Source organism: Trichomonas vaginalis, chromosome V (assembly GCF_026262505.1).
Source record: "Trichomonas vaginalis G3 chromosome V, whole genome shotgun sequence".
NCBI classification, from domain to species: Eukaryota; Parabasalia; order Trichomonadida; family Trichomonadidae; genus Trichomonas; species Trichomonas vaginalis.
In genome coordinates, this window is record NC_067207.1 from 22,300,799 (window position 1) to 22,315,413 (window position 14,615).

At 34.2% G+C, this 14,615-nt stretch overlaps 13 protein-coding genes and 2 pseudogenes across 15 annotated transcripts, besides 1 other annotated feature; 5 read left to right on the forward strand and 10 right to left on the reverse strand.

Moving 5' to 3' along the window:
* Positions 1-14,615: part of a mobile genetic element that runs on past both edges of the window.
* TVAGG3_0382940 (protein of unknown function, DUF4106 family) lies at positions 1,310-1,846 on the forward strand (the record flags this gene model as incomplete). Its single annotated transcript, XM_051232114.1, has 1 exon — positions 1,310-1,846. The coding sequence occupies one exon, from the start codon at positions 1,310-1,312 to the stop codon at positions 1,844-1,846; it is 537 nt and encodes a 178-aa protein (XP_051101844.1).
* Positions 1,851-2,657, forward strand: TVAGG3_0382950 (uncharacterized protein; the record flags this gene model as incomplete). Its single annotated transcript, XM_051232115.1, has 1 exon — positions 1,851-2,657. One exon carries the CDS (start codon positions 1,851-1,853, stop codon positions 2,655-2,657), a length of 807 nt encoding a protein of 268 aa, XP_051101845.1.
* TVAGG3_0382960 (uncharacterized protein) lies at positions 2,687-3,922 on the forward strand (the record flags this gene model as incomplete). The annotated part of the gene is made up of 1 exon (XM_051232116.1): positions 2,687-3,922. One exon carries the CDS (start codon positions 2,687-2,689, stop codon positions 3,920-3,922), a length of 1,236 nt encoding a protein of 411 aa, XP_051101846.1.
* TVAGG3_0382970 (protein of unknown function, DUF4108 family) lies at positions 3,958-4,377 on the forward strand (the record flags this gene model as incomplete). The annotated part of the gene is made up of 1 exon (XM_051232117.1): positions 3,958-4,377. The coding sequence occupies one exon, from the start codon at positions 3,958-3,960 to the stop codon at positions 4,375-4,377; it is 420 nt and encodes a 139-aa protein (XP_051101847.1).
* On the reverse strand, positions 4,394-4,864 carry TVAGG3_0382980 (uncharacterized protein; the record flags this gene model as incomplete). Its single annotated transcript, XM_051232118.1, has 1 exon — positions 4,394-4,864. One exon carries the CDS (start codon positions 4,862-4,864, stop codon positions 4,394-4,396), a length of 471 nt encoding a protein of 156 aa, XP_051101848.1.
* TVAGG3_0382990 (protein of unknown function, DUF4106 family) lies at positions 4,901-5,776 on the forward strand (the record flags this gene model as incomplete). Its single annotated transcript, XM_051232119.1, has 1 exon — positions 4,901-5,776. The coding sequence occupies one exon, from the start codon at positions 4,901-4,903 to the stop codon at positions 5,774-5,776; it is 876 nt and encodes a 291-aa protein (XP_051101849.1).
* Positions 6,238-7,044, reverse strand: TVAGG3_0383000 (KilA, N-terminal/APSES-type HTH, DNA-binding family; the record flags this gene model as incomplete). Its single annotated transcript, XM_051232120.1, has 1 exon — positions 6,238-7,044. The coding sequence occupies one exon, from the start codon at positions 7,042-7,044 to the stop codon at positions 6,238-6,240; it is 807 nt and encodes a 268-aa protein (XP_051101850.1).
* TVAGG3_0383010 (organellar and viral DNA polymerase type B) lies at positions 7,880-8,437 on the reverse strand (the record flags this gene model as incomplete). Its single annotated transcript, XM_051232121.1, has 1 exon — positions 7,880-8,437. The coding sequence occupies one exon, from the start codon at positions 8,435-8,437 to the stop codon at positions 7,880-7,882; it is 558 nt and encodes a 185-aa protein (XP_051101851.1).
* On the reverse strand, positions 8,485-8,794 carry TVAGG3_0383020 (organellar and viral DNA polymerase type B; the record flags this gene model as incomplete). Its single annotated transcript, XM_051232122.1, has 1 exon — positions 8,485-8,794. A coding segment is annotated over one exon (310 nt), but the record flags the coding sequence as incomplete, so codon positions are not given.
* TVAGG3_0383030 (uncharacterized protein) lies at positions 9,339-9,879 on the reverse strand (the record flags this gene model as incomplete). Its single annotated transcript, XM_051232123.1, has 1 exon — positions 9,339-9,879. A coding segment is annotated over one exon (541 nt), but the record flags the coding sequence as incomplete, so codon positions are not given.
* Positions 10,278-10,908, reverse strand: TVAGG3_0383040 (annotated as a pseudogene). Its single transcript has one exon. A coding segment is annotated over exon 1 (631 nt).
* TVAGG3_0383050 lies at positions 11,175-11,757 on the reverse strand (annotated as a pseudogene). Its single transcript has one exon. A coding segment is annotated over exon 1 (583 nt).
* TVAGG3_0383060 (phage tail repeat-like family) lies at positions 11,914-12,498 on the reverse strand (the record flags this gene model as incomplete). Its single annotated transcript, XM_051232124.1, has 1 exon — positions 11,914-12,498. One exon carries the CDS (start codon positions 12,496-12,498, stop codon positions 11,914-11,916), a length of 585 nt encoding a protein of 194 aa, XP_051101854.1.
* Positions 12,518-12,673, reverse strand: TVAGG3_0383070 (uncharacterized protein; the record flags this gene model as incomplete). Its single annotated transcript, XM_051232125.1, has 1 exon — positions 12,518-12,673. The coding sequence occupies one exon, from the start codon at positions 12,671-12,673 to the stop codon at positions 12,518-12,520; it is 156 nt and encodes a 51-aa protein (XP_051101855.1).
* On the reverse strand, positions 12,693-13,094 carry TVAGG3_0383080 (uncharacterized protein; the record flags this gene model as incomplete). The annotated part of the gene is made up of 1 exon (XM_051232126.1): positions 12,693-13,094. The coding sequence occupies one exon, from the start codon at positions 13,092-13,094 to the stop codon at positions 12,693-12,695; it is 402 nt and encodes a 133-aa protein (XP_051101856.1).

Below are 14,615 nucleotides of genomic sequence, written 5' to 3' on the forward strand. Positions count from 1 at the left end.
ATTGCACCCAACACAAGACCCATTCACTTCTTACAGACGTAAAGGGAGCAAATCAAACGTCATTCGCCGACTTTTGCAAAGACAAAGTTGACTTAGACTTTGGTTTCTCAAACTTCAACACTGAAGTAAACATTATTTCAATGCTGCTGAAATGCTTGGACCCAGTTAAGTTCACATGCGAAAAGTTTTGAATGCAAGAGAATAGAAAGCAGACTTGCAGTCTATATGTTGGACCCAGATATTTCAAATGCTTTAGCTGCCAAATATATTGCAGTTCCACTTATTTTCCCTATACACCAAATATCTGTCAAAGACTTTGCAGTGAAGTTGGAAACCAAAGTGCTGACCAGGTGCAAGAACAGATATTGCTTTAACAACTGCAATGAAACATGCAATTACTATGTTTGTACTGTTCAGACGAACTATAAATGACTATTCTTGCTTCTACAACCCTGGTATTAAATACCATATAAACATAGATGGCAAATACTATCCAAGAGAAGAATATTCTACAGTTGAGGATATGAGGTCATACAACTTGACATTAGATGCTATGAACTTTAACAACAACTTCACAACAACCATTAACCCTGAAATGCAAGTTCTATTATGCCATATGTGAAAGTATGGACTCATACAGGAGCTCAAAAAACTCAATATAAAATGGAGACCGTTCAAACTTTTGGCTTGGCATTCCATTTGCTGACTCAGAAGACTTTATGGGTGGTATTTCAACTGTTGGTACAGTTCAAATACAATATACTGGTGACAGAGGACGGTCCAGATGAATTGAAAGCAAAGAAGTTTACAAAACCAATAGCACTTTTCACAGAAGATGCTCTTTTGAAGATTCGTTCGATGAAACCTGCTGGGCTCCTCAGATTGGCATAACGACAGCTTCCATCGAGCAGATTTTGGCAGCAGGTCAGTAAGTTGTTCTTGAACTGACTTCTCTCCGTCAAATATTGACAGTACGCCAGTTTTGACATAATATTGTAAGATAAACTTACCTTTTAGAAATATCTGTAAGTTTTGTTGTTATATTTTGTCAACGTCAAGAACTTTCACCATCTCGGTTATACCAACTTTCTTTGCTTTATGGAAATATTTTGGTTTCAGCAAATATTGCTATTCTATAACATTTACCATTGTTTGTATAAAGAACTATTCTGTCAATGTATTTGTATTGTTTGTGTGTGTAAACTTTGTTCTGCTTCAATTCGAGAAGATACTCAAATACGTCCATCTTTTTATTCTAAGTAAAATGTCATTTCCGAAAAATAGAAGCGTAAGTGTTTCAAAAGGTTTAATGGCGATGGCAGATGTGAAGTTAAATTCACCAACTCAAACAAACAGTCAAAGTGTTGTTGTCAATGTCAAAGAAAGAGATGTTGAAGTGGAGAAACCATACGAAGACGAAGATGGTATAACAATAGTTCCTGTAAAAGAACAACCAACATATCCTGAAGTTAGCAGAGACTTAAGTTCTGTTGCAGATATTCGAAACGACTACCAACAACTTAAAGACAAACTTAAAACTCAGGAGAAGATTTGTCAAGCTTTGGGTATAATGTTAAACTTGGTCGAACACAACCCTGTAAAAGTGAACTCATATGTCATCGCACCTCATGAAATTTTGAAAGAACTATTGAAACTTTTGACAGAGGCAGACGATATAAACATCAAAGAAATAGAACCCGACGTTAGTTGCTGTGGTGTTTCATATAATGTCATTGACAAGATATACGTTATGAAAGGAGGTGAAACGTTGAACTTAAAATATAGTTTCCCAGACGTTATAAAAATATTTGACGACCACAACATTTCATTAAAATTTATTTGCTAAGTAAATGGCAGAAGACATAGTGGTTTATACTATTACGACTAAAAACCCTGAGTCATATAATTCTATAACAACAAACTTACAAAGTCCTCAAGGACGATATTGTAAACTGACCTTAAACACGATGACGACTAAAGCCTGTTTTGCTCTTTTGACACCAGAAGACTTTGTTGTTGTGAATGGTAAAAAATACTCCTTTGAAGATACTTACTCAGATATACCACCAACAGGTTTTGTTGACTTATTTAATACTTTAAGGACGGATGTAACATGTGCTGCAACTAGAGCAGGTTTCATTATGTTTGGATGTCCGACTGAGTTTAGTATAAACGATATGAGCTATAATACAAAACTTATATCTGGTTTTTACTACCAACAGTTTCCTATAACAGGAAAAGGTGTCATACAAGGTCTATCCGTTCCATTGACTTTAAGCACACCTATTTTATATATTGTTTCAAACTTAGGTTCAAAGTGCTATTCGAATGTCGACAGAAACTACTATGACCAAAAGATACTCATGCGTATAAACAACACTTTCTCTGCTGGTTTGCCTATTGTTCATTCGAATGCAGAGTTTTCAGCTTTAGTGAACTCAAACACTTTAGCAAACATAAACTTAACCTTAGTTGACGCAAACTTTGTTCCTGTAAAACTTTTATGTCCTATGTATTTGTCAATGACGGCAGAAAGTTTCGAATTGGAAGATGCAACTGGTGAAAGTATTGTACTACAAGAACAACTTCAACAACAAATAGCTCAAGAACAACAAATGCAACAAATGGAACAAATGCAACAACAAAGTCAAGAATAAAAAAAATATTTTTTTTTATTTTTATAAAAATGTACAGAATAGATGTTTCAGATTTTTATGACTTCCAAGCCTTCAGAAATATGTGTCCATTTAGAGACTATAACAAAGCAGTCGAGAATTTGAAACGTTTAGTCATTTATGTCGACTCTGCCCCAGAATGTTATGTTATGAAAGAATGGGATGTTGTCTTTAACAAACCAAGAGCAACAATAGTGTCTGAACAAGAATGTAGACAGAAACTTAAGAAAATAAAAGTTGTACAAGTTGGCATGAAGATGTTAGATGCTTGGGATATCTTATTGTCAAAGTTAGAAGATTTTTCAGTTCGAGGTATAAAGTTCTATACACCTTCTCCAAACTTCTATTCTATCTTCACTGGATATAAATACGAACAAGTAGAATGGAAAGAAAATGTTATAGAAGCTTGGTTAGACCATGTCAAAGAAATTATATGCAATGGAAACGAAAGAGTCTATGAGTATACCTTATGTTGGTTTGCAAACATCTTACAATATCCAAGTGCTAAAAATGAAACTGCTCTCATTATAATTGGAAAACAAGGAACTGGTAAGAACACTTTCTTTACAGATATCTTATGCAAACTGTTAGAAGGCTATTCGAACCCTAATATGACAAACTTAGAAAACATCTGCGGTAAATTTAACTCTTCAATAGAGAATATGAAACTTATAGTATGTAACGAACTTCAAAGTATAGATACAACAAAAGTTTTGAACTCAGATGCTTTGAAGAGTCTTATAACAGACAAAGTTGGAGTTGTTGAAAGAAAATATAAAGACCAAAGAGTTTGTGAAAATGTTGCAAATTTCATCATGGTTTCAAACAATGTTGTTCCGATGAAGTTAGAAAGTTCTGACAGAAGATATGTAGTTGTCAGAACGTCAGATTCTCATATGCAAGATACAGAATATTTTGATGACTTAGCAGAAACTTTGACACCTAACTTTTACAACCACTTGTTCTCATATTTCATGACATTAGATATTTCTAAGTTCAATCCAAGACAAATTCCACATACCGAAGAGAGACAAACATTGTTAGAAGCAAACAAGAGTGTATATGAACTGTTCATAGATGAAACTGACTTTGTGTCATTAGATGAAAGGTCATTGTACGATTCGTATAAACAATATTGTCAAGAATATGGTTATATGGCAGCTTCTAAACGAACATTCTTGGCAAATGTCAAAAGTCTTTTAGACATACAGAACGGCGTATATACAAAGAAAAATTTTTCTGAGTAAATTTTAAAAAAATATTTTTTTATCCGATAGAAAAGATGACGAAATATATTTCAGTCAACAAGTACATGACAGAAGTCAAAGAAGAACTAGACCCATTCACATATTTGAATGTTTACTTCTACCATTTTGAAAAGTCTTCATTTGACAAAGTTTGGAACATCGAACCTGTTAAGTTTGCTATTGTGACTAAAAATGGTGCGAAATTTGAAGACTTAGACATAGAAGGTTTGTTAGCAGTCAAAGAAAATTTTGACAGAAGGTTCTCAAACCTTAAAGAAGGCAAAGCATACAAACTTGTTATACCTTATGAACCAAAGAAAGCAGACGACTATGAATATTATGAGTCTAAGATAGTTGAAGTTCAAGGTAAATTGGGTAAAAAGATTTTAGAGTCTAAGCCAGTGTTTGCTCCTAAAGAGGAAGAGAACATTGACATTGACCCAGAAATGTTCTAAAAATAAAATTTTATTTTTACATGTCATATCTCACCTTCTCTGGAATTGGCTCTGGTTCTTTCTTCTCTTCTTCTACTTTCTTCTCTTCTACTTTTTTCTCTTTCTTTCCTTTCTTCTTCTTCTTCTCTGGTGGAGTTATGTCAAACTTCTCAGAACCATATTTTTGTAAAAGGTCTTTGTCCTTTAATAGCTCTTCTATTCTGTTTTCTATTTCATCTTCAAGAACAGCGCATGTGTCTTCTTTGCATTCTAAGAACTTTTGTTGGACTTCATCTTTCCAATCGGCGTCATCTCTGTCAACAAGTCTGTCATTGACAAACTTAAAGACTTCTCTGCTTAATGTTTTATGGTTCTTGTCATATTCCCAGAAACAGAACTTTAGAACAAATTCACCTTTCTTGTTTACACTATGTAAGATTTTATGGTCTACAGATGTTTTGCTGTCGAAAAGCTTGTCTCGAATATAGATAGCGAAATCGCTAGACATTTCCTAAAAGATAAAATTTTTAATTTTTCTAAAAATATGTTAGAAAAAAAGTTTGCTGACATTGACAAGAAATTTGAGAATGTTTTAAATAAGAACAAGAGGAAGTTGGAAAATGCTCAGATAAAGCCTATACATGACAAGTTCTTATTTGCTCAGAATGGTATAACAGGTCTAATTGCACCACCTGGGTCGGGTAAGACTTTCACTTATCTTAAAATGGCTGCACAACAACAAGAACTAGATGAGAAGAACCCATTCTATGAGTTAGTTGTTATTTGTAGTACTTCTGGTCAATTTGACCAAACCGTCAATTCGTTCAAAGATATTATAAAAAAGTCTAAGTTAGTATGTATAAAAGACTCTGAGTTGTTAGATTGGATAAAGAAGTACCAAAGAAGAGTTTTGAAGTACAATGCTATAAATGAGTATATAAATTCGAAGTTTAAAGACCCAAATGAGGAAATGCAGAGAATATTAGAGAAGAAACACTTCAGAAACAAACAGAAAGAGATAGAATACATTTCGAAGAAATTGCAATCTTACGATTGGAAGACATACCCTCATAGGTGTCTTCTTATCTTAGATGACTTTGCTTCTCATCCTTTGTTAAAGAACAGAGAACAAGACATGTGTCGAATTCTTAAGAAGCTCAGACACTTTAACATTTCAGTTGTCATTTGTGTACAGACAGCAAAGAGTTTAAGTAAGGATGTTAAAAGAATACTTACTGATATCATACTTTTCCCTGGATTGTCCGAAGACGATTTCATGGAACTTATGAAAGAGTCCATGGCAGGTAAGTTTGACAGACATGAACTATGGGAGAAGTACAAAGTCATACAAGACCCTCATACTTCTTTCAGAATTCACATCTACGCGAACAAAGTTCAAATTGTAAAAAGTCAAGCTTGAAAATGTAAGTGTTTGAGTCTTAGTCTGTTGTGGTGCTGGGGCTGTCGGTTCTTCTGGCTTTGGAATGGACTCGGTTGGTGGTACGTCGGACATTCGTTTGTGTCCTGTCGGAAGGAAGAACTTTTCCAGTTGTCGGGAAATTTTTTTCCAGTTGTCGGGAAATTTTTTTCCTGTCTGAAGGAAAAATTTTTTCTGTCGTTCGACCAAAAAGTTCTCAATTTTCGAAAATTTGAATGGTTTACGGACGAACAACAGGAAAATTTTTTCCAGTTGTCGGGAAAATTTTTTCCAGTTGTCGGGAATTTTTTTTCCAGTTGTCGGGAAATTTTTTTCCAGTTGTCGGGAAAATATTTTTCTGTCGGAAGGAAGGACTCGGAATGCCAGAAGGATTTGACAAGACAATTTACCTTATAGAGCTACCTGAGCCATCTGAAGTCAAGCTTGAAAAATAAAGAGTTCATTTACTCTGCTTGTTTGAAGTTGTCAAAATACTCTGTTATTTTTTCCTTTAACAATGGCAAATCTTCTTTGAAGGTAAGAATTGTACAACCTTTAATATCATAGTGTGTTTGAGGTAAAGTATCTTGAACTATTTGTTTCACATCTTCATTTGGTGTCATTGAAATCGGTAAGTTTTCGCGATAGAACCAATTTCTGTCAGATTTGTAAATCTTAGCAAGGTCGTAAAAGCTTTTGTTGTTTCTTCTGACTAAATGCAACATAACCATATCTCTGTCTTCTTCATCTTCCATCTCTTCAGTGTAAATCATATACTTATAGTTCTTTTCCTTTCCTTTTGGTACCGAACGTGGTATTCTTTTCTGTATGTTTTTGTCTTTTGCTTCAAGCTTGTTCTCTAGCTCTTCACGTTCTTGTCTATGAATTTCATCTAACATCATGAAAATATAACAAGCGTAACGAGGTGAAGCCCACATTGCAACAGCATTTACAAGAAGTCTATGTACATACCAACCTCTCAAACCATTTGGCAAATTTTCACGATTTTCGTACGGAATCTCGACCCGCGGTTTTCTACCACTCGCAAACATATGAGGAAATTCTTCTAAAAGTTCTTTTGTCTGTTGGTTTTCAAACCAATGACGTGCTTGCTTTGTAGAACGAAGAGTATTCAAAATACTTTGCATTTGGTACATATCGTCTTTGACCGAACGAATGAGACGTAACTGTTTGTTAAACTGAACCCACTCATATTCTTCATTTATAGCTTCATGGACTATAACTGTTGTTGTGTTCTCTGTTGTTGACATATCTGTCCTTACATACAAAATAAAAAAATAAATAAAAATAAAACTAACTTTATTTTTTCTATCTTAAGGAAATTCATGATTTTCATGAGTTTTAGGCGACTAAGTTTTTTAACGTACTCGCAATTTTTTACGATTTTCATGAGTTTTAGGCGAGTAAGATTTTCTGTCTTGTATAAAAGATATGATTTCAGGGATTTTTTTGACGAAGTGTCAAAGTTCTCTTCGTAAAAAAATAACAGTTATATAATGAAATTTGGTCATTTTTTCACGATTTTCATGAGTTTTAGGCGACCAGGTTTTTTTCCCTACTCGCAATTTTTTACGATTTTCGTACGGAATCTCTACCCTCGGTTTTCCTCGGGTAGCAAACATATGAGGAAATTCATGAAATTTGGTCATTTTTTTCAGCAAAAATATATTTTAGGGTAGAATGTTAGATCTAACCTGTTTTCTAACCTCTTTTCTAACCTCATGAATTTTCATGATTTCTTCGTAAATGTTTTGTCAAGACTTCTTCGTACATGTTTTGTCAAGACTTCTTCGTACATGTTTTGTCAAGACTTCTTCGTACATGTTTTGTCAAGACTTCTTCGTACATGTTTTGTCAAGACTTCTTCGTAAATGTTTTGTCATGACTTCTTCGTAATGAGCGTAAATCAGACAAAAATATATTTTATGTTAGAATGTTAGATCTAACATGTTTTCTAACACGTTTTCTAACATGGTCTAAAACACACAAAACTCATGAAATTTCATACGGAATTCAATAAAAATATATTTTAGGGTAGAATGTTAGATCTAACATGTTTTCTAACATGTTTTCTAACATAACTATTTACAAGCGTTTTACATGGTATATGTTGTGAATTCGTGAAATTCTAAACAATTTCGTAGCTTCTATTTCTTCTTTTAGTATGTCAAAAGTTTTAACGATACCGAAGGTTTCTTTATATTTCTTCTTGACGTCAGATAGAAGGAAATCGTCAGCTGTTGGATAGTTTTTGTTTAGAAATGTCAACATGTCCATTTTATCTTCTGCTGGCTTTTCTGCTTCTTTCTTTAAATCTGCATAGTCGTTTCGCATACGTTCTATCTCTTTGACGGAGTAGTTATATTTCCTCATTGCTGCTTTACATTTAGAACATTGTGGGTTCATTTTTGCGTTATATTCTGAAACCTTACCTGCTAGTATGACTAAGGCGTCAATGGTTTTCTTCATCTCGAACATAGCGGGTCTTATTTGTTCGTTCCATACCTTACCCCTACTATCTTTATCTCTTATTTCCCAAACACATTTTGCAACTAATGAAACAAAGTTGTCGTAGGTCTTAAATTCTTCGGATTTGTAAAGGTCAGAGATGTTCTTATATACCATGTCGCAGTCTTTGTCCATGACTTTGTGGTTGCAATGAAATCCAAGAAACTCATAGTTAACCTTTCGTATGAACTTCTTTATTTCTACTGAGTCAGTCAGTCCGACTTCTATTTCATCGAATTCTGGAATAGTGAGTTTTTGCTGTTGGATTTCAGGCAATTTGGGTAAATGGTCAATAATGTCCTGCATGTCGTAAAGATACTGTTCATTTGTTTCATCTTTCGCACTACAGTCTAAATTACTTGTTAAAAGTTCTTGCTTTATCTTCTGGATTTTTGTTTCGAAAGTATATGAAGAAGGAATGAAGCTTTTCATCTCTACTAACATTGAAGTTGGGTTCATGACTAACGAGTTTGGTGCTGTTGTTGCTAACATGTTCTTACAATAAAAATAAAAAATATTTTTTTAAAAAAACCAACTTTATTTTTTATTTCGGGAAAATTCATGATTTTCGAGAGTTTTAGACCATGTTAGAAAACGTGTTAGAAAACATGTTAGATCTAACATTCTAACATAAACATTATTTTTGGTGTAAAATTCATGAAAATTCAAGAGTTTTAGACCATGTTAGAAAACGTGTTAGAAAACATGTTAGATCTAACATTCTAACATAAAATATATTTTTTGGTCGTTTACACTCATTATGAAGAAGTCTTGACAAAACATTTACGAAGAAGTCTTGACAAAACATTTACGAAGAAGTCATGAAAATTCAAGAGGGTAGAAAACATGTTAGAAAACATGTTAGATCTAACATTCTAACATAAACATTATTTTTGTCGAAAAAAATGGTTCATTTACTCACAATATTTTTGTACAAAACGACCCCAAACTTTTAACCTCTCTTCTGCAGCTTCTAATGAAATTTTAGCGAGTTCATATTCTCTAAATTCTCTCTTTAAATCTTCTTGTTCCCATTGGTCTAGTTCGTATGGAGAATCTCTATAACCAGAACATATCTCACGTTCATGTTCTATTTGTTTTTCATGCATTTTTCTAACTTCTTCTTCAAACAAAGGTTTTGCATTCTCTACTGTATCTTCAAGTTCTTCTTCATCTAATTTCTCATGAACTTTCTTGTCTATGGAGTCCAGAATTTTTCCAACTGCTATGCAATATTTTGGAGAAGCCCACATTGCTATATAGTTTACAAGTCTTGGGTCTGCATACATTCCTCTAACCTGTTTGATTTCATCGGGAATTCCTGCATGAACTGTGTATAAAAAGCAACCCGCGGAATTCCGCGGGTTGGTATATTCTTCACAAAATGCCTTAAAATACTCTTCCCAGGACTTATTTTCCAACAACCTTCTAAAGTCTTTCCTAAACTGCTGACACATATTTGTTACATTTATATAACCATCCTTGTCTCTACGTAAGACTTCAATACCGTTGTAAGTGCCTTTTGTGAATGTTTCGCCATTAGATTTGTTCGTGAACGTTTTTGCTTCGACTGTCATTTCAGTTCTTACAATAAAAATAAAAAATATTTTTTGGTGGTACGTCGGACATTCGTTTGTGGCTTAACCGTCGGACATTCGTTTGTGGCTTAACCGTCGGACCACAACGATAAAAATCTCATTTTAACTCACTTTTTCTATCTTAAGGAAATTCATGACAAATTCAACGGGTGAACTTTGTATAAAAAGCAACCCGCTGTTTTCCGCGGGTTGGTATATTCTTCACAAAATGCTTGTTTTGAGGTCGAGCCACTTTTGGCTCCACCTCTTTTTTCAACCAAAAACTCATTTTTGTCGAATTCAGCACAAAATTCATGAAAATTCAAGAGTTTTAGACCATGTTAGAAAACGTGTTAGAAAACGTGTTAGATCTAACATGCTAACATAAACATTATTTTTCAATACTTTTTCAGCACTTCTCCGTAGTTATATATGAAAGACAATTCGAGATAAAAGTCGTAGTACAATGGAACAATATGTTGCACACCATTTGTTGTGAACCAAACTTGAAAGTCAGAGAAACTGTTACTCGGTGGTTCATAGAATTTAGAAGCAAAGTCATAAAAGTCCTTACCAATACAAAGAAAACTATTGTTGCTTGAACTGAAACTTGCATGACACATGACATTTTGAGGGTCAAACACGTTTCTATAAACTGTCAAATCTGTTGGTGGGCGTATAAACCAGAACGGACCGTCAGGTGGTAATGGTTCGTTCTGGTTTAGTAACCGAAGAAATTGTGCCCAAGAACGTTTGTCTACTTGCCAAAATAAAAACTGTGTATCTCTTGGAGGGTTATTTTCAATCCTTTGAAATGAAACTGTGGAGTTCATCTTGTCATATTCTAGTTTCAGATAGTATGTTCCATTTAGTAAAGAATCGTATTTTCTTGAAATTCCCAGTAGTATTTGTTTATTTGAGTTTGAAAGTCATTTAGAGTCTTCTCAAGACTTTCGTCTGAACGAACCGTAAAGATTCTCATTTCATCAAATTTGTCTAGTAGACCGTCAGAACCTCTATATTGCCCATGAAAATATACCGCAAACATAAACGCGTTAGTTCTTTTTGAAAACAAAACTCTTCTAAATCCTATTGCCTTTGCATCTGAAGGACTTTGAAGCCAACGAATTGGAAAGTCAAAGCGGTAGGAGCCGGATGAAATTTCTTCATCTGATATAGTCCTACCAGCGTTTGTAAAGATATAGTCTAACGGTTTTGTATCTGTTACATTTGTTCTTTGTTTTTCAACCTGAAACATTTAATATATGTAAAAATATACTGTTTTAAAAAATGTTTTAAAATGGTATGCCATATAGCTTCTTGAATTTGTTGAGAAATATATGAACGTGTTTTCCATCTGTATCTCTAGTGTTTACATAAGCATAGCCCGCCTTAGTAAAACATACTTGTAATTTCCTATAGTTTACGCCGGTATAAAGGTAGAAAGAGTCCTTCTTCGCTATAGTAGTAAAACTCAAACGTATGCTTACCATAGTCTGTAATTTCAATTGCTTCATCTTCTAGTTCGTCGACAAATTCGAATACAATATCTCTAAATTTGCCTATGTTCTTACTGTTTTCAGAACAAGTGACCCAACGTAAGTTTTCAAGTCTATTGTCGTTTCTTATATGGTTTATGTGGTCTACAAAAGGTAGATTGTTAGGGTTTGGTATAAAATGAGTTGCAATGACAACATGTTTAAAATAGTGTTTTCCACCAATCCTCATCCTAGCATATCCGTCATTTTGCTCCCATTCGCTTAAAACTCTTTTTGTCTTTTTGTTTCTGACTTCAAATGACTCACAACAGTGAATTTCATATTTCTCATCTAACAAACAAGTTTCCCAACGGTCTTCTCCAACAAACTCAGCGTACATTTCAAATAAAATAAAAAAATATTTTTTTTAAAAAATGTTTTATTTTAAATGGTATGCCATTTCATATTTCTCATCTGTAACAAACAAGTTTCCCAACGGTCTTTTCCAACAAACTCAGCGTACAGTTCAAATAAAAATAAAAATATACTGTTTTCTTTACTTAACATAACCACCAGCTACCATAAGTCTTTGACGCCAACCCATACCAGCTAATGAAGGTTGACTTGGTTTAGTTTCCAAACTAAACTTTGGTTTTGGTTTATCTTCAGTTTTTGGTTTTTCTTCTTCTATCGGTTTTTCGTCACTTTTCGGTTCATCTGACTTTACCTCACTTGCAGGTTTAGTTGTGTCGTCAACATCTTCATAAATATCATATGCCATTTGTTTTTGTTTTCCTTTCAACTTTTTGTGTTTGTTGTAAAGTTTAGAATATTTTGACTCTAAGTCAATGAGATGTTCTATAATGAACTGTTGGTCCGTGAAGAATACCTTCCCATCTGTTGTCTCATAAACTCCTTCAGACTTCAATATTTTATTTGTGAGAGTCTGTTTCTTTTTTGAGATACTAGCCGTTCCATTTCTATGAAAAGTGACTTTGTAGTTAGGGTTTGTATTTCCAGACCTGGCACTTTCTATTATTGAATTTTTTTCTTCATCTGTAAGTTCTTTGACAGGTTTTGACAATGGTTCTGAACTTTTTGTTTGTGGTGTCAAATCTACCGTTTCAACTTCTTCGGTCATTTCATCTCAGTAAAAAATTTTAGTTTGGTTTGTTTTCAACTGGTTGTTGTTGTTTTTTAAGTCGGTCTAAAACTTCTTGAGGTATAGGAAGAACTTGACAAACACGTGGTTGTGTAACTGCTGGAAGCCGACAAATCCATCTTGAGCCCATTTGTCTCAATGCTGTATTGTTCATTTCATCTCAGTAAAAAAATTTACATTCCCCACGTTTGAGGCGGTTGCGGTTGGTTGTTGTTTACCCACTGTTGTGCATGGTTATATCCTCTGTTAAAGAATCTTTCACCTTGGTCCATATAGTGTCCTGCTTGGTTATAGTAGTCATTTGCTTTGTTATAGTAGTTTCCTGCTTCTCTTCCTACATTGTCCATCCATCCTTGAACTTTTCCTCTTGTTTCAGGATTTGGAATAAGATTTGCTGCATCTCGTGCTACATCCCAACCTTTCTGTACAGTTTGTATAATAGGTTGTGCTTTCTCTTTAAGTATACCTAATGTACTCAAAATCTTCCTTCCAACTCCAAATACACCTCTGGCTATTGTTCCCACTGCGGGCAAAAATCTGGATGCAACTCCTGCTAATGCGCCAAATAAACCCATTTCTTATGGGTTAAAAAATGACGAATCCAAACAAGGACCCCTATGTTTCTAAAGCGACAAAGAAAGCACTCATGGTAAAAATCTTAGTTCAACACCAAATGCTTGGTTTATGGATATCTTGGAAAACATTCCGAGGTATAGAGAAGATGGACCACCATACTGGCTAATATTTGTTGGTCAAAACACAAGATACTGAAGCCCCATCATTCCAAAAATATTTGATGTGAAAACTGCTTTGACAATATTCGTTGACAAATACCATCAACAAAACTGACATCTGACTATGAAAGTTCTTTCAAATCAGACGATGTAAAAAACTATCTGCGTTCAAAAAATGTAAACCAATATTTCATTGTCGACCAAAACCATTCTGCTCTTGGTGTCATTGACAGTTGTATAAAAATCTTAAGACTTAAACCAACCACAAGGTTGAAGCAAATGAAATGTCATATGACGACAAGTATAGACACTTCTCCATGGCAAAGATGAGACAAGTTTTAAATATTTACAATAGCCGTAAACAAAAAGGTTTGGGAAACCACTCCCCCGAAGAAATGAAAAACAACCCTGACTTAGAGAAAGACTATATATTTAATAGTTTAGTCAAAAGAGACAAACAAGAAAGAATGCCAGGCTTCAAACTTAAGAAAGGTGACAAAGTAAAAATAGAAATACCTAAACGCGACCCATATGAAAATACTATTGACTATGACAACAATGGAACTCGACAGGTACTCACGTTCGTGTTCGTAAAAATAGAAGAAAGTATACAAGAGAATATTATGAAGTTTTAGGCAAACATGGCAAAATGTACAGACTGCAAGCAGAAGATAAAACTACTATTGTCAGACCTCGTTTCAAACTTGTTAAGGTTCAAGGTGGTATACTTTCAAAGACAGTTCCTAACAAATATAAGACAACTCCTGACGAATATGCTAAAGAAGTTGAAAATGACGACTAAGCAATTCTATACCATGCGTAAACTGTCATGTAAGGTGGCATGTAGTCTTTACTTTGTCCCGTTGTTTGTGTATATCCTGTAACGCGATGTGTATGGTTTCCATCTCCCTGAGTGTCACTCCAGTAACAATTTATAGCAAACTGAACGTCGTCTTTAACATCATATCCTTTACCTTTTTTCAAGGCGTGCCAATCCCAAAATTTATGCTTATGCCAACCTGCTTGAGATGTACTTAAATCTATGTAGTGACTGTGTGCAGGTAAATTTTCACCTGAAATCGTTTTACTTCCACCTGTTTCCTTTGAAGAGTTTGCACAATACAAAAACCTGTCGACTATTTGAGTCCAAGTTCCGAGACCAAGTACTACTTCTGGTCTGGTAGAGTTCATTGACGTGTAAATAGAACCTATAGGATATAGTGTTTGAAGTATTTCTGTCTTTAACGTTTGAAGCTCTGTTTTGTCAGCTTTTTTATCTAACTCATCGTTAACATATGTTTTTCAGCTTTTTTATCTAACTCATCGTTAACATATGTTTTGTCAGCTTTCTTATCATATAAA